The sequence below is a fragment of the Sorex araneus genome, chromosome 7, assembly GCF_027595985.1.
Source record: "Sorex araneus isolate mSorAra2 chromosome 7, mSorAra2.pri, whole genome shotgun sequence".
Classification (NCBI taxonomy): domain Eukaryota; kingdom Metazoa; phylum Chordata; class Mammalia; order Eulipotyphla; family Soricidae; genus Sorex; species Sorex araneus.
The window spans coordinates 49389503-49415097 of NC_073308.1; the positions used below are offsets into that span (position 1 = coordinate 49389503).

Below are 25595 nucleotides of genomic sequence, written 5' to 3' on the forward strand. Positions count from 1 at the left end.
TTCCACTTCCCTTACCATCACTGTCATTCTATTCTGAACCATCACTGTAATCTCACTTATTCAGGAACAAATTCCCTCTCAAGGATATGTTGATTCATTCATGCTGAAAATTATTTTGTGGTTCCTAGCAATGCAATGCAGATTTTTTTGTGTGTGACACTGTGTTATCTTAATTGCTAAATAGAACCTGTAGTATATGTCCTAACTCCTCCACAGTACTATTTTCTTATGCTTTTCTTTTGCATACCATACAGGATCTAAAACCATTCTGAACATCCCACAAAGTTATTTATAATTGAAAGATGGCCACACTCACATGTAATTTGTGATTAGGGTGAATCTTTTGTGTAAAGCAAATTTTCTATAGAAAGTTTTTTTTTCTTTTTTAAGCAGGTAATTTGGTCTTAAGGACACAAAAATAGATGGCAGATAATTAAGCTGGTTACTGTAGAGCAGCTTTTCATCTCTGATGACAGTTTATGAATAAAGTTTCTTTTTTAGGAATAATATTAAAAATGCTTTTTTTACATCAGAAGTTTATAAAACCACAAAAATGGTGTATAGATGCCTGCTTCAGACTTTCTAAATTAAAGAGAGAGATTTTTTCCTTTGAAAAATCATCTTTGTAGGCAGTTCATGCCCTTTGTTTCATGAATGCTAAAGGTAAAGTTCTTTTCAATCCTAAATTCAGAATCACTTCTTGAAGCTATTATTGAAATTTTCAGGAGAGATTACTTATACGGAAACATTAGCAGACATTTCTTATGGCATATTACTCTTATGAAAATCCAGCTATCTTCTAATTGACTTACTTTTTGAGGTGTTTCTGATAAGATTATTTTTAATTTGTCACTTATTTTTAACTTATTATAATAGAACTATGATATGCAGATGTCAGAAGGGTAATAACACTTTCTTTAAAGTAGTGTTTTCTGGGGCCAGAGAGAGTGTAGAGGGTAAGGCACTTGCCTTGCCTGTGGCTGAAGTAGATTCAATCCCCATAGTGTCCCACAAGCTCACCAGAAGTGACCCATTAGCTAAGTCCCAGGAGTAACCCTCGACCACAGCTGGGCGTAGCTTCAGAACATCACTTGTCACTTGTCATCCCGTTGATCTTTGATTTGCTCGAGCGGGAGCCAGTAACGTCTCCATTTGTCCCTGTCACGTGCGAGTGTAGCCAAATATTTGAGAAACAAATATTTTTTCAAAAGAGTGTATGTGAATTGAACCACTGGTTGGCAAAGTATGGCTGAGTGGTCCCCAAAGTCCTTGAGCACTGCTTGGGTGCTCCCCCCATTCAATGTTAAAATAAATTCAAATATATATTTATATATGTATGCATGTACATATATATAACATTGTATTCATACAAAATAAAACAATCTAATAAACATGTATGGATGTTAAAATAGCATTTTAAACTGGAAACCCCATATAGGATGTTGGCAACTGCTGCCAACAAATTCTATAGTAAACTAAATTATGCCATGCAGCATTCAAGCATAATTTACCACATAATGATTACTCAATAAAGCTATTAGCAATCTCTACAAGGAAAGAGCGAGTCCAATAATATTTAACATCCAGCAGTATAAGACATAAAGAGATTTTTTTAATAGTAGTGCTTTCAGAAAACAATGGAAATCTGCTTTTCAATATATGATGCTCATCATAAATTATTGATTTCTAGCCCCTATTGAACATTTGACTAGCAGCTAGTACTTTACTTAGAAAATAAATTGTAATTCCTCACTTAAATGCTCATGTAAGAAATGAATGCATTTCAAAATAATGTGTGAGTGTGTGTGAATGCATTGCACAATGCTGTGTGTGTCTGTGCGCGTGCATGGGGGCATATGCACAGAAAAACAGTTTTTATTAAAACTAATTTAGGAAAATGTGAAGGCAGAGAGGGGTAGAAGTGTCTGTTCTAGGAAAAAAACAGCTTCTCAAGAGTGCAAATAAGCAAGTAAAGAAAACGAGAAGAGCTGTGAGTTATATGTTCAAGGGAGAACATGGGTTTGAAGAGGAAGCTGCACAATGCTGTCTTAAATAAAAGTAGAATTTGGACAAAATATGAATTGGTTTTCTGGTAGCAACTATGCTCTTTAACCAACAGGGTTTGTTTTAAAAGTATTAAAAATTATATTTATAATGTATGTGAAAATTATATGGTAAAATGTACAAAACATGGGAGAAAGTAATTGGAAATTGTATGACTCAAGCTACAAAAATGTCGTATAATACATAGAGGACAGTTTTCAAAAACATAAGGATTATTTTAATTAAATGTGGAGTGATTTTAGTGTTCTCAGTATTTAAATAGTTATATTTAACAGTCATCTACTTTATAGATATTTTTTCATAACACTTTTCATATATGAAACCATTATAGTGACAATAACATATAAATCTTAAATTACTAAAATTAGATATGTGATCTTCATAGTACATTACACAGTGTTTAAAAACATATTAAAAGGGCCAGAGAATTAGTATAACATATAGGGTGCTTCATGTGTCATCCCTTGAGTGCCCAAGAATAATTTCTGAGCAAAGAGCCAGGAGCCCTGAACATTGCTAGGTGTGCCAGCCTCCTCCCTCCGCTGCCAAATAATGTAATTTCAAATTAGAACTTATTTATAATTACATTATTCCAGTTTCTGATGCACCTTCCTTTGTGTGAATACAGATGTCAACGAAGGACTGCATTCCTTCTAGAAAAACTTTAATATTTCTTGTAATGCAACATTGTTAGCACAAATCTTATCCTCTTATTTGTGTGAAAACACCTTATTTGCCTCCATAATTGAAGACTATTTTTGTTGGCATTTAGTTTGGATTTGACAGGTTAATGTTTCTCATCTTTAGAATCAACTAAGGAGAAGTTATTGCAATTCTTATTTTTCCTTCTCTTGTGTAAAAGATTTTCTTTGTTAAAGGTGTTCTGAAATTTAAATTAGGTGCTTCTCTCTCTTAAATTTAGTTGGGGGTATGATTACTTTCTTAATGGATTTAATTATCATGGCAAATGGAAAAACTTGGCTATTGCATTTTCTTTAATATTAGTTTTGTCCATCCTTGTCTCTTTCTTGCTATCTCTCCAGTGGCATAAATGTTAAACTCTCTGATCTTAATCAACATATTGCTCATCTCAGCTCATTATTTTTTGTTATTTTTCCTCTCTTTGCTAAAATTTGAATAGCACTTTTTGATGTCTTCACATTTATTTGCATTTTTCTATGATGTCTTACTTGACTTTAAATGTATCTAGTAATTTTAATTTCAGATACTTTTTTTTTAGTTTAGAGGTGGATTTGGGGGCTTTTAAAATATATTTGTATATTTTCCCTTATTTTCTTTTTCTTAGACACAATTTCTTAGAAGTATGATAATTGCTTCTCTGATGATTCTGTCACTTATGTTATTTCTGACCACACCTCTGATGTTAATATCGACTCTGAAGAATTACTTTGCTGCCTTTTAATCTTGTTTTGGTTTGGAGGGGCACATCCAGCTGTGCTCAGGGCATATTGCTGGCTCACGCTGAGATTACTCCTGGCAGACTTGAGTGATTGTTTGGGGAGCAGAGGATAGAACACTGGACAACCCCATGCAAGACACAGGTTCTGCCCTCTGTACTATCTTCCACCCCACACCCCATGCTGTGCTAGTTTATAGATAGGAAATGACATTTCTGTAGCTTAAGCTGTGCCACTGAACTTCAGTGTTCACTACCTTCTCTGTCCTGTTCTCAAGCTCCCTGCTGCTTCTTTTTCTGTCTAGTCTTGTTTCCTTTTATGGTGCCAAATAGACTGAGTATTTCATTGTTGAGAATCTAGATTTTGCTGTCTTCAGTAAAAAAGTTACATCAGTAAGTAATTAATTTACTTCAGGATTCATTTGTTCCCTGAGGCTAGTTTTTCAATTTTATATAAGACAGTGTGGAGTCGAATTGACTCTCAAAGACGGTCGTTTACAGATGTCTGTTTGATAGCCCCTGATTCTGCATGTACTCTCTTAATTTTGAGAATTTAAGCCCAATTATACTCAGGAATTTGGTTTTGAGCACTCATATCTGTGTGATTTCCTTTCCTCTTCCTGTGGAGGTTTTTCATGTCACAGGCATGAGAAAGACAATATTGGTAAAACATGAAGGGGACCCATAGATCAATCTCAAGAGCTCCTTCTCTGATTCTATTACCTATGATTGTTTTGGCCCACACATTCAAGTGATTTCTGTAGATCTATCCATTCACACACAACACACACATATATGTAAGTGTATGTATATATATATATATATATATATGTACATACATATTGTATCCAGCAGAGAGTCTCTTGCCCGAATGCCTGGAAGTCTTCCCCAGGGCCCCTCGGAAAAGATGGGCTCCAGCTTCCCTCCCCACGCCAAGCAGAGCTCCCAGCAGCCGAAGACCACCAGAACCTAGCTGCAGCCATGCTGGAGGCTCCTCTCTACACGTTCGGACAGGCCTCATGCATGAAGGTACTGGCAGAGGAACCCAGGTGTGTGTAATCCCATCAACGGCCAACATCCAGAGACAGACTTAAAAGCAAGCTCTCAGAAGCACGCAGCCGCAAGTGGCCGCACAATATCTTTAGCCTGCTTCTCCCTTTGGGAGAAACTGGCAATCTTCTGAGAGTTTCCTGCCCACATGGGACAGCCTTGCTAGCTTCCCTTGGTGTATTTATATGCAAAATCCCTTAACAAGCTGGATCTCATTCCTATGACCCTGAAGAGCCCCCAGTGCAACATCGTTGGGAGGGCCAAGTCCAGATGACTTCTAAGATCTCAGGGAAAGGACGAAATGAGATGTTACTGGGCCTGCCCGAGAAATCGGTGTTTAACGGGCTATCGTGATGGTGATAGTGATATTGTATCCATTTAGTATTTATCTCCTCAGCTAAGACAGACAACCAGGCTCTAGTTTTGTCTTCCTCTTCACCAAATTTCAGATATTGCATCCAGGCAGATATCAGACTGTTATAAGAATTCACCCATTGTTTCCTAATGTTCCCAGATATCATTAATCGACAATTCTGTTGTCCAGAGCCCAGAAATAATTATCTAGCAAAGTTTTTCTACATTTATTGCTATCTGCTATTGTTTATAGTTACATAGAGGGGAAGCCAGTTTCTGAGCTGTAGAAAGTTTATGATCTGTCTACTTCCGTTTTAACCCTTAATGCTTCTTTCCATGTACTATCCACTTTACCTCTTCTAATATTGGCTAATTCTGTTCAGCATTGTTTCTAGATACTTAAAACTTTACTGAGGTTTTATAATGTGTTTTACGAATATATATATATTCGTAAAGTCTAGTAACAAATGGTCTTTAAAAATAATATAAATTATCAAGATTTCTTTTTGTTTCATTTTGGAACCATACCTGGTGGTATCAGGGCTTACTCCTGAGATAAAATCAGTTGGACACCTGGTAAGTAAGAGCTCTCCTTCTCTCTCTCTCTCTCTCTCTCTCTCTCTCTCTCTCTCTCTCTCTCTCTCTCTCTCTCTCTCTCTCTCTCTGCTGTTCTATATCTTTGGCTCTACTCTTAAAAGTATACTATGAAACAATATGATTACAATCCATTTGACATTCTGTTATTATTAAGAACTATTAATGTGTCCTAACTGGTCATTCTTTTCTTTCAAGTCTTATTCTTTTGCTTATTTATAGATATTTTTAGGAAAACGATGCTTGAATAATTGCAGATTCTTTTACAACAGATTAAATATCACTAGTCCATTTTAAAATTCTGAATAGAAATCAGTTTTTACTGCTCTATGTATTATTGGTCTTCAATAATAAGTAGACATTTTATTAAGTAGTTGTTCTTCTCCAAAGGAAAGTATATCAAATATAAAGTCATGTAAAGTGTTCATAATAGAATCATGGTTCAGATTTCCTTCAAGTCAATTAGATATTTTTGTTTATTATGTAGTCTAGAAATAAGTGCTTCTTAATATCCTACTCAAGTGTACTTTCTCAATATTACATCCACAGAGTCTAAATATAGTAAGTACTATTTAACTTGGTAATTTTACTGGAAAATATTTCTGCCCAAATAATCCAATTTAATCTTTTTAAGTAGTTTAAAGTTGTTTTGGTATTTTTTTACTCTCTGCCTCTCTTTCTGTGTGTGTTTGTCTTTATTTTTATCCAATTATGTTAACTGAATGCTTTGTTTAATTCATTAGCCAGTGTCTATCATGCTTTTAGTGTAATGAATTTAAAGATATTTAGGGAATACTATCTTGCCAAATACCCTTTTCAGTTCAATGACTAATGATCTGACATAAAAAGTGATAGGTTAGAAAGTCGGTGTTTCAGTTATTTTATTTTATTTTTTCCACTTTTATTTGTTACTTATTTTTTTAAATCTTATTTTCTCATTACACTATATACACACTGTGGTTTACAAGTTGCTCATGATTATTTGTTACAGTCAATATACCATCACCAATCTCACCACCATTGCACCTTCTCACTACGCAATTATCCCCAATTTTCTCAGTCACCCCTTTAATCCTGATCCCATAGCAGCCCTCAATAGTTTATTTTATATTGCCTGTTATCAATAATTTGCTGAAATAATGATCAAAAAAATGTTTCCATAGAAGAAAGTTAGTGAAGATTGTTGTATTGCACCATGGAGACATTAAACACTTGTATAAAAGATTACTAAGATGATGTTACAGGTTAAGCCTCCTGTGTTTATATTTTGTTAATTAAGATTGGTTGCCTTCTATATTACATCCCATCCAAACTGCTGTGCTACTCCTGGTTTATCAGCGTTGTAGAGTTTGAGAAGTCGCTCTGCTGCAAATGCAGCCACATGCTTCATAAAGTCAAAAAATTTTAATGGGATAATAAATCTGGAGTTAAATTTTTAACTGGGTGGTAGTTTGGGGCAAGTGCATGTGACAGACAGGGCTTCTGAAGTACTGAGATTTGGGGGCATTTAGCCCATCCTTGACTCCATAAAATCCTGGAGACTTTAGTCACAAAACCCACATACCTAAGTTTTTCAACAGATTAATTTCTGAATTAGTCTCATCCAAGCAGTGGAGTAGAGAGGGGAGCATGGCTGCTGTTTTGGAGTATGGAGGGTTTTGGCTGCTGGGGCTCTGTTTGGGCAGGCGCTGGGCTCACCCACACCCCTCCAGAGTGCCACAGATATATCAACATTGCACACCGTCTGGAAGAATGTCTGCAAGTTGTCTCTTTTGAGATTTATTTATGAGTCTCTGAATCATGAACAGTGAATGAGTTTACTTGGCACTAGAGGTGGTGATAGACTTGACTGTCTGGATTTCCAGAAGTACAGAGAGATGAGGGAAGGTAGCATATTTCTTTTTTTTTTTTAAGTTATTTTACTTTCAATGGGGACTGGAGCGATAGCACAGCAGGTAAGGCATTTGCCTTGCACACGGCCGACCCAGGTTCAATTTCTCCATCCCTGTTGGAGAGCCCGGCAAACTACTGGGAGTATCCCACCCACATGGCAGATTCTGTGCAAGCTACCCATGGTGTATTTGGTATGCCAAAAACAGTAACAACAAGTCTCACAATGGAGACATTACTGGTGCCCAGTTGAGCAAATCGATGAGCAACGGGATGACAGTGACAGTGACTTTCAAAAATAAAAATAAAGCTTTTGCACCCAGGAGCATATGCATTGGTATTCAGAGGTACAGATTTGATCATTTAGTACTTGGCCTGAAGATACCAGGAATCAAACTTGAGCTCTCTCAATTGCCACACATATACTCCATTCCTCTGAGCAATTATTTATTTCCCTGCTCTTTGTTTATTGTTTATTTGTTTATTTTGCTTTTGTGCCACAACTTGGCCATATCCTGGCTTTGTGCTTGGTAGTCAATTGAGTTTTGGTCAAAGGGACCTGGTGGTGTTCAGGTTTAAATTTGTGTCTCCTGCAAGTAAAGCACACACTCACTTGTGCAACAAACTCACCAATTTGTTTTTCTTTGGCCACACCTGGTGATGCTCAGGGCATAGTTCTGGCTCTGTGCTCAGATAAAAGGGGACAATATACCATTCCTATGCTAGATATCAAGGCTGAGTCGGCCCTGTGTGAGGCAAGTGTCTTAATTCCTGCACTCTCTGGCCCTCCAGCTCTTTCCGACCACTTAGAAGTAAATTTTTCTTGATGTTTAACTTGTTTATACTCTATTGACTCCACACTTGGGGGGACAGCTAATGACTTAGAACTTGCTTTAGATATTTAGTTCTATCAATTCATTGCAATTTCATTGCCCAGAGCAATGAGATTATCATAAGAGTGTGTCGTGATGTTATTGCTAGTTAAATTAGGAAACTTGACTAGGAGGCTTTGCTGCAGGGACCAGAAGGGCTCCATAATTAGGATACATGTTGTACCTCATCAGCGTTTCACACAATCTTGCTTTTGTTCTGTGTCTTATCAGTCAGAACTCTTTTTGGATGTTTTGAAAGTACTTAGTGTCAGAGTTAAATTTAATATTAAATAAGGCATCAAATGTAAATAAGAATGTGGGAAATTCAGATATCTCTGCGCACCTCAGTTTCTTAATCTATTAAATGGAGATAACAATTCTGGCAGCAGTGGTTATGATTAGAATCAAACTCGGTAATGTATATGCAAAGTTTCTGATAGTTGGCAGCTAGAAAGTGACTGAGTAAATGTTTGTATTGTTTTCTACATAAAAATGCAGGATTCAGATTTATGATAATTATGTCAACCTGCTCTATAATCATGAAACTTTACATTGTATAGATTATAGTTTACAAAAAAATACATGCTACCTTTTGTAATTGTTAACTCTATAAACCAGCCATTCTCTATAACATTTAAACAGTGAAAAGCAATTCCTTTTTTGTATGACACTGGATTACACTGTATTTGAATGTTTTATTTTTCCTTAGAGTTTAAATGAATGTGCCCAATTGTTTTCTGAAAAACATTTAATATTTACTGTTCTTTTCACATAAGTACATTTTAGTGATTGAAGTAGTCGTTATGAAAGCTTAAGCTTCAAATGTTAATGGTTAACTCTTAACTTATGCTCATTCATGATAGCCTGTCATGCATCGTCTCATTCATTCAATGAATTATAGTGCTTCTGTGCTAATGATATTGTAGAAAAGAAAAAAAAACAATGCATCTTGTAATGTGGAGGATTTACATTTTTTTTTAGTACTACTACATAAAAAAGAAATAATTATGAGTGTATTAATTCATTAGATTTTGGAGTCCTAATAACGAAGAAAATATGCTTAAAAAATTATACACATATCTAAGAAAGTATTCTGCTTATAATGTAGGGTTTTACTCTAATCACACAGACTATCAAATAACTTAAAGTACTTTGTATTTTTAATCTCCTTTTAAAAATATAAAAATAATCATTAAAGATTTTACTATTTCAACAGTACTATATATATTTTTTGATGAAGCAAGTTAGTTTTTATTAAAAGTTATTTAGAAAGACGTGAGGACAGAGCAAGGGAGAAATATGTGTTCAAGAATGAACACAGAGTAGAAATAGGCAAGCAAATAAATACGGAGACAAGCAAGCAAAATATATGTTCAAGGGAGAACAAAGGCTTGAAGAGCAAGCCTCAGAGTTACTATAGTATAAATCTGTCCTATCATTTTTGCCTTCACTTAGACTTTTTACACAGAATCTATGTGTGAATGCATATGTAGGTGTGTGTAAGTCATATCCCCTAACGCTATAAATATTTACACTTGTGTAGACCAATGTTGCAATAGGTTTTTTCTTTTTCTTTTTTTTTTTTGGTTTTGGGGTCACACCTATGCTCAGAGCTTATTCCTGACTGCACTCAGTAATGTAGAGTGGGCTTGGGGGACCATATGGAGTGTTTGTGATCAGACTGGGATGGCTGTGTGCAAGGCTAGCATGCTACCTCAATTACTCTCTCTCTGGCCTCACTGGTAGTCTTATAGACAGCAAATATGTTTCCTTGGCTCAAGACTTGCTACTTAACATCATTGTTTACCACCCTTTCCATCTGTTTTCTAGCTCCTTCAAAACCCCAGGACCACACTTCAGGTAAAGTACAAAAATGCAAATGTTGATGTTTATGTTTTATTCTCAGCCTATTTATAAGCTGTTTACACCTCCACCCAAGCTCTTGACAGTTGTTAGAGCATAATTTTTCTTGTCTTTCCATCCTTAACTGCTTAATAATCACCCGATTATTGTTTTACCTCTTTTTCCTAGTCATTCTCACTTATGAAAATGATAAACTTTCTCAGGGTTCATTAAATTTCAAGGACTGTTTATAGGACCTTCTACCATCACTTGATCTTTCATAAACTCCACCGTCTTATGTATCATGTCACACTGAGGTTTCTGTATTTCCTTTTATAAGGTTTGCTTGTATGTTGAACACTCTCAACTCCCCTTGAAAGCCCTGCTCTCCACTGGGATATCATTTCCATTTCTGGGACTACCCAAGTAGCCCATCTTTCTAGATAGTCATCTTTTAATAGATCACCTTCTGATTTTATGCAAATGCCATTCGCTTCTCACCAAGAACAGGGTCTAAGGTGAATAAAACCTCACTAGATATGATGAAGAATAGACTGATGTAAGAGCTAAAAGCAAGGACATCTCAGAGGATTTTACTGATTTCCTTGGTCTGTACCAAAAAGTAAAAGTGCAAATTCATTCATCCACATATTACTTTCAGAGAAATTATAAAATTCTGGAAAGAAACTTCGTTTTGTAAATTTAGAATTGGTGATACATAAAATATTGCTTTTAATTCTTCAAGAAATATCTTCAAACCACAACATCCAAAAGGAGAGAGAAAGCACAAATTGGAATGCCCTGCCACAGAGGCAGGGTGGGGTGGGGGGATGGGATTGGGGGGTGGGAGGGATATTGGGTTCATTGGTGATGGAGAATGGACACTGGTGGAGGGATGGGCTCCCGAACACTGCATAAGGGAAAAACAAGCACGAAATGTTTGAATCTGTAACTGTACCCTCACTGTGAGTCACTAAAATATAAAAATAAATTTTAAAAAATCTTCAAATTAGAGATTCTTATCCAAATATAAGCATAGTTTTAAGTACTAAGACTTAAATTGCAAACATTTATTTTTGGAGAGACAATCCTTAATATGGAGTAGTAATAGTCATTAAAAAGAAGTATTATAACATTTATAAAAGTCTACAGGAATATTTATGCACAGATTATATAAATAGGAACAATCAATTTTATTTTCAAAAGAACCAATAAATAATTCTGAATAGCACCGGTTGGTTCCTGAAAATGTGGTATTCAGGTCCAGGCTCAAAGGAATGCAAGCTTGTATGTAAGAAGAACCCAGATCAGCACAGTTCCCGCAACACTGTTCTGGGAATAGCCTATATGGACTCTGGATCTCTAATTACAAAAACAATAACAAAGTTAAACTAGAATTATACACAGTTATTTTAGAGATTACACGATTTTGATTAGGAAAATCCCTAAGCTGCAAAATAGTTTGAAATTAGTGGTCACTTAATAAAGAAAACCTATTTTCTATCTTGTAAAATCATGTGTGTATGTAACCATTATGTGAAGTAGTGACATAATTTTGACTTTTAAAAATGAGAAATAAATTCTAAATTATTTTTGTCAGAGAATAAAAATTTCTAGGTTCTGTTTTGCAATTCAAAAATATCACATATGATTAAAGAAATACTCTGGGTGAAATAAGGTAGTTATATGTGCTGCAGGTCCATTCTGAATTAAAGACATTTAGTAGGGCACTTACTTACTTTACAAGTGACTAACTCAGGTTTGACCCCGGCACCACATATAATCCTCTGAACCCTACCAGGAGTGATCAGTGAGCTCAGAGCTAAGAATAAGCCCTAAGTTTCAGCAGTGTGTTTCCTGACACCACCCCTACAACACACACACACACACACACACACACACACACACACACACACTCTCTCTCTCTCTCTCTCACTCACACACACAAATACAGAGTACAAATAAAGGCAGTGCTCAGGGCTTACTCCTGGGTCTGTGCTCGAGGATGACTCCTGGCAGTGCTCAGGGGATCACATGTCATACAGGCCACGTGCAAAGCAAGCACACACCTTAACCACTGTCTGAACTATCTCCCCAGCACACCTCCTCCAACTATAAGCTTTACATTTACATCTGCTTTGGTCAGATCATTGCAAATGAGCAGGGGTCTGTGAATCAGATCGTTCTGCATTAACTGCCATTATCCAGTCCTCAATTATGTCAAAATAGTTCATCCCCCAAGACTTAATATGATCCTCTTGAAATGATAGGGCATGTTTTGGTTTTTCCTTGTAAATGTAAAATTCTGAAATTCCATTTTCCACTTAATCTGTTTAAAGACTAGCAAGGGAAATGTATTCATATGGAATACAAATAAAGCAAGTGATGTTTGAGAAAATACATGAATCTCTTCATCTTCGGAAAAGATAAACTCCCTCAATTTTCTTTAGCACAGAGGGTAGGGCTTTAAACTTGCACACTGCCGACCCGGGTTCGATTCCTCTATCCCTCTCAGAGAGCCCGGCAAGCTACTGAGAGTATCCCGCCTGCATGGCAGAGCCTGGCAAGCTACCTGTGGCGTATTCAATATGCCAAAAACAGTAACAACAAGTCCTACAATGGAGACGTTACTGGTACCCGCTTGAACAATAGATGAACAATGGGACAACAGTGCTAAAATGCTACAGTGCATCTGTGATCATGGGCATGCATGTGCTTATATGTGTGTGTATGTTTTTGCTTTTTTTTTTTTGAGTGACTTGGCTAATTCTCTGTTGGATGTTATCTGTAAACCATATGCAAGTAATTTATTAAATTTACTTTCTAATTTTATGATGTCAGAATTTTGACTTGGATATGGAGAGTCAACCATTTCACTATTTTAACTCTTTAAAAGACAGGGAGGTATGAGTTTCTCTTAGGTTCAGAAGATTCTGGGAGATAATAATGGAAGTTCCAGAAAATAAAATAAAAGAGGAAGGAACATTACTGCCCAATGTGATAAAAAATCTTCAAATTGTTAAAAAAAAATTGTAGAAAATTCTGAAGAAATAGTGACTTGGAGATTTTCTAATTCCTTCATAGATGCTAACCTTTTTTTATGAGGTATTAACTTCATTTTCTGAAATATATGAAAAAGGAGATATTTGCCGTAAGAGACTTTCCCTTCTTCTTCCCCTCCCCCCAGCCTGCACCTATTTTTTTAAGTAAAATTCAAATTCTATTTGTCTAAGAAAATAAAATACGATGTAAAGCTTAGTTCTTATTCATTTCTAAAATATATCCACAAAGCTAATTAGGTAAGGGTATAGACTTATTTCCTTAGATTTTTTTACTACTTCTAACATGTTTCTTTTTTTTTTTTAGAGAGAGAAAATTAAATCAATTTTTTCCCTCAGTAAATTAGAAAGGAATAAAGATCAGTGGGAAGTTAATAAGGAGATTCTGTTTCTGTTGCTATTCTTTTGTCATGAATATAATATAAGAAATACAAACTAGCACAACTATCTCACTGCTTGCTATAATTGTCATGTATTTTCTGTGACTAGGAAGCCTGATTCTTCTTCAAAAGACTAAAAAAATGGTTCCTATGTTACATAGTAAAGTGTTTAATCTCAAAAAACTGATGTGTCCAGTAGTTGGTAGATAATAAAATCACAGATCTTGAATTTAGCTCTCTGATATATCACACCGCCTTTATTAATGAGGGTTATTATCTAACTGCTTTTGCATGATCTTAGGGACAGAATTTCTACATAATGTTTTGATCACAAAGTCACTTACATATACCAGGTAGAATCACAATTGAATCACAATAATCAGCACCCAGGAAAGCAAACCATTTTAGAAATATTACCTTAAATTGTAAATATATTTTCTAAAACCACAACCTGCTATCTTAAATATTTATTTCTTTTCTCCACTCTCATTCCCATTCATTTTGTTCTGTGTTCCTAAATTCCATATACATATGTATTTTGGCATTTCCCCTATAGAAAAAGCTCTCAATCCATGTCTTTTTTCTCCTTTTATTTTACAAGGTCTCTGTGTCATGATACTTGCTCATGTATATATTTTTCCCGGTTACAACTGACAGTGATCACTCAAGTGCTCTGTGTGATGGTGTGTTGAAAACCCTTCAAATCATGTTTCCTACTCTTGACCACTTATTTGTTATGAAATATCCTTCACAAACTCAGAATGCCTTGACCCCATTTTCAGAATCCATTTAAAGTTCTTGTCTTTATTACTCCTGGGTTCTCTGTCAATGCACTTAAAACTTGGAGAATATATATATATATATATATATATATATGTGTGTGTATATATATATATATATAATACTTTGCTTTTATTTCATGCACTTTTGTCCTGGTTCTTCCTTCTTCCCTGCCAAGATTCAGTCAATATCATCTTTTTATGACACATAGCCTTTCTTATGTAAAATATTGCAAATTTTCTTTGTTATTTAAAATAGTGGCTTATAATGCCAAATGCCAATCTCATACCCATACCCATTAGGATGTATTAAAGTGATCTAATCACTTTTCCTTGTCATGCCTTGCCCTCGTCCTGGTTCATCTGAAGAGTGTATTTAAGAGTCTAACTATTGGGGCCGGAGTGATAACACAGCGGGTAGGGCATTTGCCTTGCACGCGGCCGACCCGGGTTCGATCCCCGGCATCCCATATGGTCCCCCGAGCACCGCCAGGGGTAATTCCTGAGTGAAAAGCCAGGAGTAACCCCTGTGCATAGCTGAGTGTGACCCAAAAAGGAAAAAAAAAAGAGTCTAACTATTTAGACCTATGGTGACTTCTTGATGCTCAAAAGATCTTTGATGCCACCCTTATGTTTACTAATGAATATTATATCTCAAATACTAATTGTGTTGCTTCATCTATTTTGCAAATGCCTGGCTGGTCCTATCTTCCTGTGATACAGCTAACACTTTGTACACCAACATCATTTTACATACTTTTTTTTTCCTTTTGGTATCTGTGGCATTTTAATTTATTTGTTTATTTTAATTAAATAACAATGAGATACAAAGTTACAAAGTTGTTCATGATTGGGTTTCAGTCATACAATGTTCCAACACCCATCCCTTTACTTTTACATATCATCTCCAGTCCCATAATTCCTGTCATTGATGCAGGATGGGCTGGTGAGGACCATGGATTTTAGGTTGAAATCCTGGTACCAGTTTTATCTGACATGCATATATATGTAAGAATTCAAACATGTATCCGAGAAATAAGGAATAGAAAAGATTTGATAAGGAATAATATACACTCAAGAAAATAGGCATGCTCAAAGAGTGAGCAGACTTCTTCCTAAATAAGGTAGTTAACTAAAACTCACTCTTAAGAGTCAGTCTACAGGCAGAGTCAAGACAGAATAGTACTGCTTTTGCACAAATTTCTACTTTGTATTGGTAAAGTACAAGTTAACAAGAGGTGGGATATTCATAATTTTTCAGGGAAGTATGAGGAGACAGGGGTGGAGATTTCTTGGAATTAAGGTTCAACATATTCTGACCATTCTTGGTAATTTCCAGAACTCGTTCTGGTGACTGTGAACTCTCATGGTACAGTTAGTGATATAGACTCAAGGCGAATAGGCAAGGTGAGATTAGGCGTGTGTTCCCCAGCAAAGGAATCACTTGGTCTGGAAGGTCACAAGGGAAGTGACCCTAAGTGGTCCCTGATAACTTGAGTGAGGAGGCCCTTTAGAATCTGTGCACCAGAAGATAATCCTCTCAGCATCTCCTCCCTGTTTAAATGGCCCACATTCTTGGAGCATAATAAACGAAAGCTCACCATCCACCTTTGTTAAACCCTGTTTCAGGAAACCCCGTGAATTACAGGCTTCCCTGCCTAACTCATCCTTCCATCTTTTTCCCTAAATAAAGTATTTTACTGAATTCAGCTATTTGTTCTCAATTTTGCTTTCAATTTTGGCAGCTTCAGGACAAAACCTGAACATGTGTGCCCACTACAACAGTAGTTGTGATTTTTATTCGATCAGTATATGATAAGAAACTGGAAGTTGAACATCCGTTCTTCATTCCTGAGTGCTTTTGCTCTAACCATGAAACTTAGTCTTAATTTTCTCTCGCCTCTTGCGATGTTTAATATCAATAATATTAAATCTTTTGGCAAAGCATTATGTGGTTCATACATAGAATAGACGTAATTTCAAAGAAAGGGTGAATTCTGCATAAGGGAAGGTTTTGTTTGTTTGTTTGTTTTTTAAACCAAAAAGGCAACTGACTTTTTAATGGAACTTAGTAATTTAAATCATTTACACATCACACTTACACTGGTATTTTTCCTGTCTCAGCATGCTCAATCTATGTTCTGCATAGAATTATTAATCAATCCAGTTAACTCATTAAAAGACATTTGCCAGTTCCTTGTCTGGCCAAAACTATGCTATTTTCCTTGCTTAATTGCGTTAAAACTAAATAAACCCTTTGGAGGCCCTTTTTTTTTCTCTTGAAGCTGATGAAGGTTGAGATTGCTCTTATAGTAGAGCATTTTAGATGAGTTTCTGTTTTGTTTTCCTTCTGGAGGCAACCTAGACTGTGGAGTGTAAGAAGTGGCAATTAATCAGAATCTTGTAGCAAAAGCTGAGAACTTAGCATTAGAATTACAAACTGTAAACACCTAATTTTGTAGCCAGAGGCAGTAATTGAGGTACTGCTCCCAGAACCAAAAGCTGGAAGCCAGATGGTGGAAGCAAAAGGAAAAGTATTCAGGGGAGCCGTGTATATTCCAGGATGGTTTCAACAATAGTTAGAGTCACTCGTTTCCATAAAAAGTCAAAATCTGGATCATGTATTGTGCTTGTGTACATAGCTGAGAATGATCTGGAGGGCTTCAAAATCCACAGCCTTTCTCTGGTTGTAGAACCAGTAGTTAGTGCTGAATGCGCGTGGTTTCTCATTTGGTCCACAGGGTTTAATTACCACACAAGACGAACTGCACTCCCATAGGAGAAATACATTCCAAAACATTTTTTTTAATTTGAATTGTTATATAATAAGTTATTCCATGGAGACTTCATGCTTTCAGTCCTCAGAGAACTTTGGGATGTACTTATGAAACAGGTAAACATAAGCTTTTAAAAATTAGCTAGTATATGTTCCAGTTTTCCCAGGCTGAGGATGTTTAGAACCCACAAAATATTAGAAGTGTGTTTTCTCCTCTTACAACAATTTTAATAGAATACTAAGTATATGCTTATTAAACAAACTGATTGCAATTTCTCTTTGTGACTTATGAAGCCTTCATTTGGAAAGATAGAATAAACCCCTAGCTTAGTGTGTGAAATATTCTAGATAATAAACACTTTTCGTGAAATTCAATTTATATTATAAATTTTACGATTCAGCTATTCGAAGCAGCTTAACCACATAAACCATATTCCTTGAAATTCAAATCTGGTTTTTGAAACATCTCAGCATAAGTAAAGGATGACCTCACACATGTAATGTCAAAAGGATGAAGATGACCACTTAGTTAATTCCAGCTTTAAAACTCTCCTTTCCAGTAACATGAATGAATATTTTAAACAAAATTATTAAATTCTAAATTATCTGGACTGCTTCCTTAGTTTTTCATTGAACACCCCATGGGTATACCACTGACAGTATTGCTTTTCTAAACAGATGCATAATTTACGTGTTTGTATTTATCACATATTAAATTTACAGATTTCTATTTTAAACTCCCTTAGTTAAGGCACTCCAAGTAGAATTACTGAATATTTCTAAAAGAGTAAAATACCCACTTCATAACTACAGATCACAGCTGTATTCATTAGACTATAGCAAATCTGAAGCATTATTAATTTGACTTTAGATAAGTCACTTTTCGAAGAGGCTGCATTTTAACTTCTTTATTAAAGCACCTGCATTGAGATGTAGATGAATAAATGACAGAATTAGGGCTGCTTAACTCTCTATGCTTTATTATTTTAAAATAGGAGATTTGTCTCTAAGCAAACTTTAATTGGCTTATTTTTCTGAGGCAATATCAGTGATTTACTGCATTGATTCCCAGAAATGGTTCACAGCAGGGTCATCTGTAATATCTCAAAATAGTTCACTTCAGGTTTCTTTCATAGTTCTGGGCCCTGAATCTAAGGAAAAGCTAAGATATACAGGTGTTACAAAGTCTCTTCAGATAATCCAAATAGGCTTAGTTTTTCTGTTGTTCTGTTTGTTTGTTTTTTGACCCACAGCTGGTGGTACACCGGGCTTACTCCTGGTCTTAACTCAGGGGACCATCGGAAGTGCTGGGCATGGAACCCACATCAGCAGAGTGCGAGGCAAATGTCCTAGTTACTGTACTATTACTGCAGCTCCTCCAATAGTCTTCAGTACGTTAGTTATGGTTTAACAGCCAATGAGAATATAGATCCTTCTCATTTCATATCTCTATCGTGAGTTTAAACCGACTACATGACCTATAGAAATATCATTATTGTGACTACTAAACCAGTTAGAGATGAATTACAGTTCGAAACTACTTTTCAGGTCCTATGTGATTAAGGACTTCAGAATTTATAAGCAATGCCTCAGCTGTATCAAAAGAATAGATTTTTCTGAATTTGGCTTATTTGGGGGGTGTATAAAGCACATAAGATAGTGAAAGAGCTGATCTTTCACAATGTCCAAGAAATATGAAGTTTGTATCTAAAATGAGAAGAGAAGTCCAGTCTTCTTACAGATAGGCCACCGGATGGATATTCGAACAATGAGAAGTTCACCGCTCTGAAAAGATACGCTGATTTATACTTAGTGCAGGAATTAAGATGTTAACCATCATTTTGTTCATATTGGATAATTACTGAGGGGACAGGATAGTTCTTAGAAAATTCTATTTCCTTCCTGGAAAAATAAGGGGCAGGGGCAGGTCCTACTGATGCAAACAACCACATTCATAGGGGGACAGGGGACATCTCAAGGTAAAATGGGCATCAGGCATCATGCACTGTGCCTGAGAAAGTTGAAAGTCGATGTCTGATTTCTGTTGTGGAGATCTCACTGAGCACTGCTCAGGGAATGGTTAACTCTTTTTCAGGACTAGCCAAAGAAACACATTTGTGCTCACTCTTAAATGTCTCTGCTCCCCATTCCCCCCACCCAGGTTAATTTTTAACACCCTCTTAGACCCTCTTCACTTCAAGGCAGATCCTTTGACCTAAGCAGATTAATGTGGTTGCATGAAGGTTGCAGCCCAAGAGCCTAAGTTTTCAAGGAAGAGATTTGGCTCCAAATAGGACACTAAGCTTTTCAGCCTCTGCGTCTTTACTTAGTCAGCAGGATGCAGTGTCTCTGGGTGCTTAGTGGACTCCTGGGGAATCAGGAGAGAAACAAAAGCAGAAGTGGCAGCCGCTGCAAATGTGGGCGTCTGCGCCATTAGAGGAAGCAGTTGCTAATAAGGGCCCGTGAGACCCAGGTTTCCTTGGTTTCCATGACAGTTATTAGGGACCATAGAAATTGAATTGTCTCCCACAATGCTCTTAAGGGAGAGGGGGGTGCTGCAGTGACAAAGCAGTGCAGTTATGACTTGCAGTCAATTGTCCTCTCGAGAATGCATTGTTCCCTGGGTTATTTGCTTTCGCATTTCTTTTCAACTCCCAGTGTGTTTGACATTTTGGCCAGAGCCCCTGGCTTCTGCTGTACAGTGTCTCAAACACGATTTTTCCCCTTTTTTTTTGTTTAGATCTGAGCTGAGCAAAGCAAGGATATGAACAATTGTGCAGGTGGGCTACTCAGGGCGAGTGAAGAGATAAGGCATCCATTCAGGTACTGGCAGCCCACAGCCCTGCCAAAATGCCCTTCCACCAGATATCTATAATCCCAGCACGGGAGACTGCCAGCAATGGGAGAAGTTCAATGGGCAGAAACAAAGAGAAGAACAAGGAAGTTGAGGTAAGAGAAGGTTTGATTTGATAAATCAGGGCAGTCTGCTGCTCTTCTCGCCACAGGATGTAACTCAAGCTTAACAGCAGCTGGGTTCCAGGTCTCAGGATGGAATATGAAGAGAATCATTTGTCATTAACAGGAACATAGCAAGCGTCACCTCATTTTTTTTTTTTTTGAATGAAGAAAGGGAACAGTTTTGTTAGGACACTTGCTACTTGATAGATCAAAAACGCTCACCTCTTTTTTTATTTTCCCCTGGATATTCATGTCGGCTTCTGTGGCTCAGAGGGCACAATCCACATGTCCTGGGTGGCTGTGAACATTGCTGTTATTCATTTTCTGAGCGTGATACTATTGGTGTTTGCTAACTTGGCTCACTGCGCTTTGAACTTGAATGCTTAAAGCTTTAAAGGTGACAGAGAAGCCAGATATGTCACTGAATACACAACATGAATTTTTTATTTCATCTCATCAGTGAATCTCTTACTTTCCCTACTCATTTTCCATACACTTATATTTCTTTTTAGTTCCATTGGTATTTTTCTTCTTCAGGAATAAAAGTATTACTTGAAACTTAAAAGAACGAGAAATACGACACTAATCTAAACTGCATTTAGAATTGTGTTTGCAGTGAACTTTAACTACTGTTGTTTCAGATCAGTTGCTTGAAAGATCAGATGAGAATTTGTTTCAAAGATTTTTAAGAAGAGGTTTGAACAGAATCAATGATAATGGGTAAAGCAATTATAAATGTTTCCTTCAAAGGAAGCTGAGATAGAATGGCAGAAACTGTAATTTTCTTGAGTACCATAGTCCTCAGACCTCATTGACTTTGTAGAAAATGAACTTTCTCTATTTTTAGTACTATGTTAATTTTTTTTTCTGAAGACTAGGTGCTAGAGACAGAATAGACAGTAAAAGACAAATAAGAAAACAAATGATCAAAGCGAATTGGAGGGAGTAGACTGTCAAGGAGGGACTTTAGGCAAGAGCAATAATCTCCTAGGGGTATATTCTAGAAAGAGAAGAATACCTTCAAATAAGAAAAGACCATTTTATTGCTTTTTTATACTTTGAAACAATCTTGAAAATGTCATTGAAAAATATTTATATTTTGATGTGACTCAAATTTTTAGGAAGATTTAGGAGAATTTACTGAAAAATTTAGTGGGAGAGATACTTTTATATTAGTAATTACCCTGTTTTGGGCATATCCACTTATTCTGTCATTTCTGAGATGGAGCATCTTTAAGTATTCTTAACATTAATATTTACAGTGTTTCTTACTAATTGGAAATAGTCATGATTTCTTTTCTATGGCTTGTTAATGTAATTATTAGAACATCAAAGAGTTACCTCTAAAGTTTATTGGCATGGGTGGGAAGCTGGGAACTCTTATTAGCACTGAAAATACACATAGAAATGATTAACTATAAGACATGTTTCTTAATCATCTAAATCCTTCAGATCAAACTAAGACAAATTGGAGGATACTTCATATTATATAAAATGTGGAATTTTTTTTTGATATCGAAAATTGTCTGTAACTGAGTGATGCTGATTTGGCTGATTTTCAGTACCCATCATTTGGCACTGTGACTCTACCAGAAATCTCCTGCTGTTCCATGATGATGATTAAAGCAAAGGTTGCTTATGTGACTTTAAAAAGCAATAAACTTGTTGGAATTTTTCACTAGAAATATATATATATATATGTACATATATATACATATATATATAGTACTCTCTGGGCTGGAGCAATAGCACAGCGGTAGGGCATTTGTCTTACACACAGCTTACCCGGGTTCGATCCCTCTGCCCCTCTCAGAGAGCCTGGCAAGCTACTGAGAGTATCTCGCCCGCTCGGCAGAGCCTGGCAAGCTACCCGTGGCATATTCAGTATGCCAAAAACAGTAACAAGTCTCATGATGGAGACATTACTGGTGCCCACTATGTGGGCAAATCGATGAGCAACGGGATGACAGTGACAGTGACAGTGATAGTACTCTCTATGATTTGTTGCCTACTGTCTGAACTCCATCAAATATGGTGTGGTAATTATGGAAAATGGGTAGGAAGTATCTTATAATGTGTTGTGCGGCCTGAAAATGGCCTGGAGTGTCTTGGGGATTGGGTAGTGGAGGTCAGCTGCCGGGGCTGGATCCCTTGGGGCAGGGAGGGTTCTCACCTGCTTTCCTCTGGGGTGCCCCAAGTGAAAACAGCTTGGCACGGAGTCTGGTGGCATGGCTATATACTCCCTTCTGGGAGATCTGGAGGGTAGCTGGTGAGATTATCTGGTGCTGGCACAGTGTGGCTTATGGATATGATCCCTGGGTGACTGGATTTTGGGTGATAGCAGGCACAGGATCTCTGCTTCCAGTCCCGTTGTATCCAAAGTCCAAGATCACAATGTCCCCCGTTATCTGGGTTCTGGGTAACTTTATTCACGCATGAGGCTTGGCCAAAGTGACTGGAAATTGGCCTGGAGAATGATGGCGTTTGGGTAGTAGAGGTCGGCTGCCAGGGCTGGGTCTCTTGGGGCAGGGAGCGTTCTCACCCGCCCCACTCTGGGGCGCCCCTAGTGAAAACAGCCTGGCGAGGAGTCCCTATTAAAAAATAATAATAATTGAGAAATTAAATACATTTTTTTCTTTTTGGGTCACACCCAATGATGCACAGGGGTCGTTTCTGGCTCTGCACTGAGGAATTACCCCTGGCGGTGCTCAGAGGACCATATGGGATGCTGGGAATCGAACCTGGGTCAGCCACGTGCAAGGCAAACACCCTACCCGCTGTGCTATCACTCCAGCCCTGAGAAATTAAATACTTTAATATACACCATGTTATCTAAGTGGGGAAACAATAAAATTAACATTTAAAAAATATATTAATTATAATACCCAGTTTTGCAATGAATATACATTTGATACATTTTCTATGTCACATCACTCTAAAAGGTATCATTGGGTTAATAACCCCAGAAGCTCAAAAAAGAATACTGAATTCCAGTTTGGATGTAGATGGTTTTCAAGTATTGGAGAATAATGTAGATTTATCTTCTGGATACATCAATACTGGAGGTTATTTGGCTGGCAGTGCCTCAGACTTGAATTTCAAATACAAGATTTAATTAATTAAGTTTAATTAAGCTGTTGTGTTAATCAAAATTAACAGATTGTTTTTTTGTTTTTGTTTTTGTTTTTTGTTTTTGTTTTTTGTTAGTTTGGGGCCACAACTGATGGTCCTCCGGGCTTACTCCAGGTTATACACTCAGGAATAACTCTTGGAGAGACTTAGCAATCCATATGGGATATGAGGCATTAAATCCAACTCACATGTAAGGCAGTCACCCTGATGCTGTACTACAGTTCTGGCCCCCAAACTAATAGAATGTTTATGTATAATACTGGTGATAAAATTTATTTATTCTGAAGGTAATTTTATTCTAGTGGTAGAATGTTTAAGTGCAAGCTCCAGAAGTGTTCTAGAAAAAAAATTGCTAATTTAGCTTACCTTCATCTACACGTAGGGAAAGCCTTGATTTTGTGGGAAAATCTACTGTGAAGGTTTTTCTTTGAAGATATCTCTAACTCTAGATCTCACTATGCATATTTTCTAGTTTTGGGTTGAGACTAAGAAGCTTAGTTGGTTTAAATCTTATTTTCTGCTTTGTCTAAGTAGGACATTTTTTCTTCTTTGACTCTATTTCTCCTGTATTTTTTGATATGGTAAAATATTTATTAGCTTACAGTTAATTCAATATAAAGATTTGAGTCTATAACACATATCTCTTACATAGATAATCACTCTTAGACCACTAGAAGTAATTTAATTTCATAATCTATAGCTAGAAATGATAGTCACTGTAAGTTCCAGTGTTTAGTGAACTTGTGCCATATATGAATTATAATTTTCTGAGATTTGTGAGCAAATATCTCAAAATTTTAGTGTGACTCAAATGTACAGCTAAATCAGGAAGCATAAAAAAAGTCATCCCAGATAGAGAAGGGAACACCAAGTAATATGTGATTGGAGATTCTGCGCAGGAAGGGAGATGCATGCTGAAAGTAGACTAGAGACTGAACATGATGACCACTCAATACCCCTACTGCAAACCACAACACCCAAAAGGAAAGAGAGATATCAAATTGGAATGCTCCACCACAGGGGCGGGGTGGGGTGGGGGGGGATGCCAGGATACCCTTTTAAGACTTCCTATTCCCATTTTCAGTTATAATTTAGGGGACCGTCTTTCTTCACTCAGAGTATTTACTTGTTACTTGGCTATTCCTTCATGAACTGGAGTGAGTTGAAAACAAAACCTCATGTATTTTTTACATTTTGAAAGCAGATATATTTTATTATTTTTCTGACATACATAGAAAAGTTTGAGACTGAACCCCTGAAGTCCCACATATTATGAATCAAATAAGTCAATGAAAAAAATAGAAATTGAAAAAGAGGAAAACTGAAAAGACAAAGAAACTTTAATCTCAGGGTGAGCACCTAATTTGCAATGAGCTAATTTCAAATTCTGTTCTTGGACAATTAAGGAATCATAACCTCCACACATTATTTAGGCAAATTTTGTAGGATCAAATGTGCCCTCGGGTTCTTTTCCTTAGGCATTCAAGATAAAAGCAGAGTATCAGAAACAAGATGGCCTATTTCAGAATAGTACTTATTTAAGGAAATAAAAGGGCAGGTCATGGCAGTTCTGGGAAGGACTGGACAGGGTAGGCAGGGTAGGGAAAGTGGGCATGGGACTGTCAAGGACATGAGAAAAGGACATGAGAAAAATTTTTCCTTATTCTCTTAACTAGTGGGTTGAGTGAGCCCTATGCATTGAGTTGAAATATGCAAAATGGTACAATAAAGGGCTCTGGAAGACCAAGATGGCTGAAAGAATTGTCTGTTGCATATCTTTGGTCCTTGCTCAGGATTTTTTTCTCTGGTGCCATTATCTCTAATTTCACTTTATACTCCCTCCTATCCTTATATTGCAGCATCACTAGGATTAGAAAAATCCCTCAAACTTCACAGTCAAAACCCGTAGTTGATAAAGCGTTTGCTTGCCACTGCCATACTTCCAGTTAGTGGTAAAGTTGGAACAAAGAACAGGACTGCCACAGTCCGGTGCCCTTTCTATTGTTACTGTTCTAGTGATTTATCCCCAAGGCACATTACAATCCCCGAATGTAAAAGAGTCTCAAAGCCAATAAGTACTCTCTGAATAGAGTTGAGTTACTTGTTATTACAGTTGTCTTTCCCTGACTCCTATATTTTGTACATGTGTACAAAATGGCTCCCATGTATAGGGCAAAACTAGACTTCATTTCCTTAAACTTAGAAAAAAAATAAAATTCAATAATAAAAAAATAAAATCCAATAAGATTGTATGGACTGGAGTGATAGCACAGCGGGTAGGGCATTTGCCTTGCACACGGCCGACCCTGGTTCCATTCCACTGTCCCTCTCAGAGAGCCTGCCAAGCTCTCCGTGGCATATTTGATATGCCAAAAACAGTAACAATGAGTCTCACAATGGAGACATTACTGATGCCTGCTCAAGCAAA

The 25595-nt window shown here is 36.8% G+C and overlaps 1 protein-coding gene across 3 annotated transcripts in view; it reads left to right on the forward strand.

Moving 5' to 3' along the window:
• MARCHF1 (membrane associated ring-CH-type finger 1) overlaps positions 1–25595 on the forward strand; it is an 830879-nt gene that overhangs the window by 342616 nt on the left and 462668 nt on the right. For 2 of the 3 annotated variants that reach the window (XM_055144580.1, XM_055144581.1), the window contains exon 3: positions 19818–20026. In XM_055144580.1, the coding sequence (XP_055000555.1) occupies positions 19928–20026 (99 nt within the window). In that variant the 5' untranslated portion in view covers positions 19818–19927. Of the gene's footprint in view, positions 1–19817; positions 20027–25595 lie in introns of those variants that run through there. The other variant, XM_004606143.2, reaches the window with a different exon arrangement.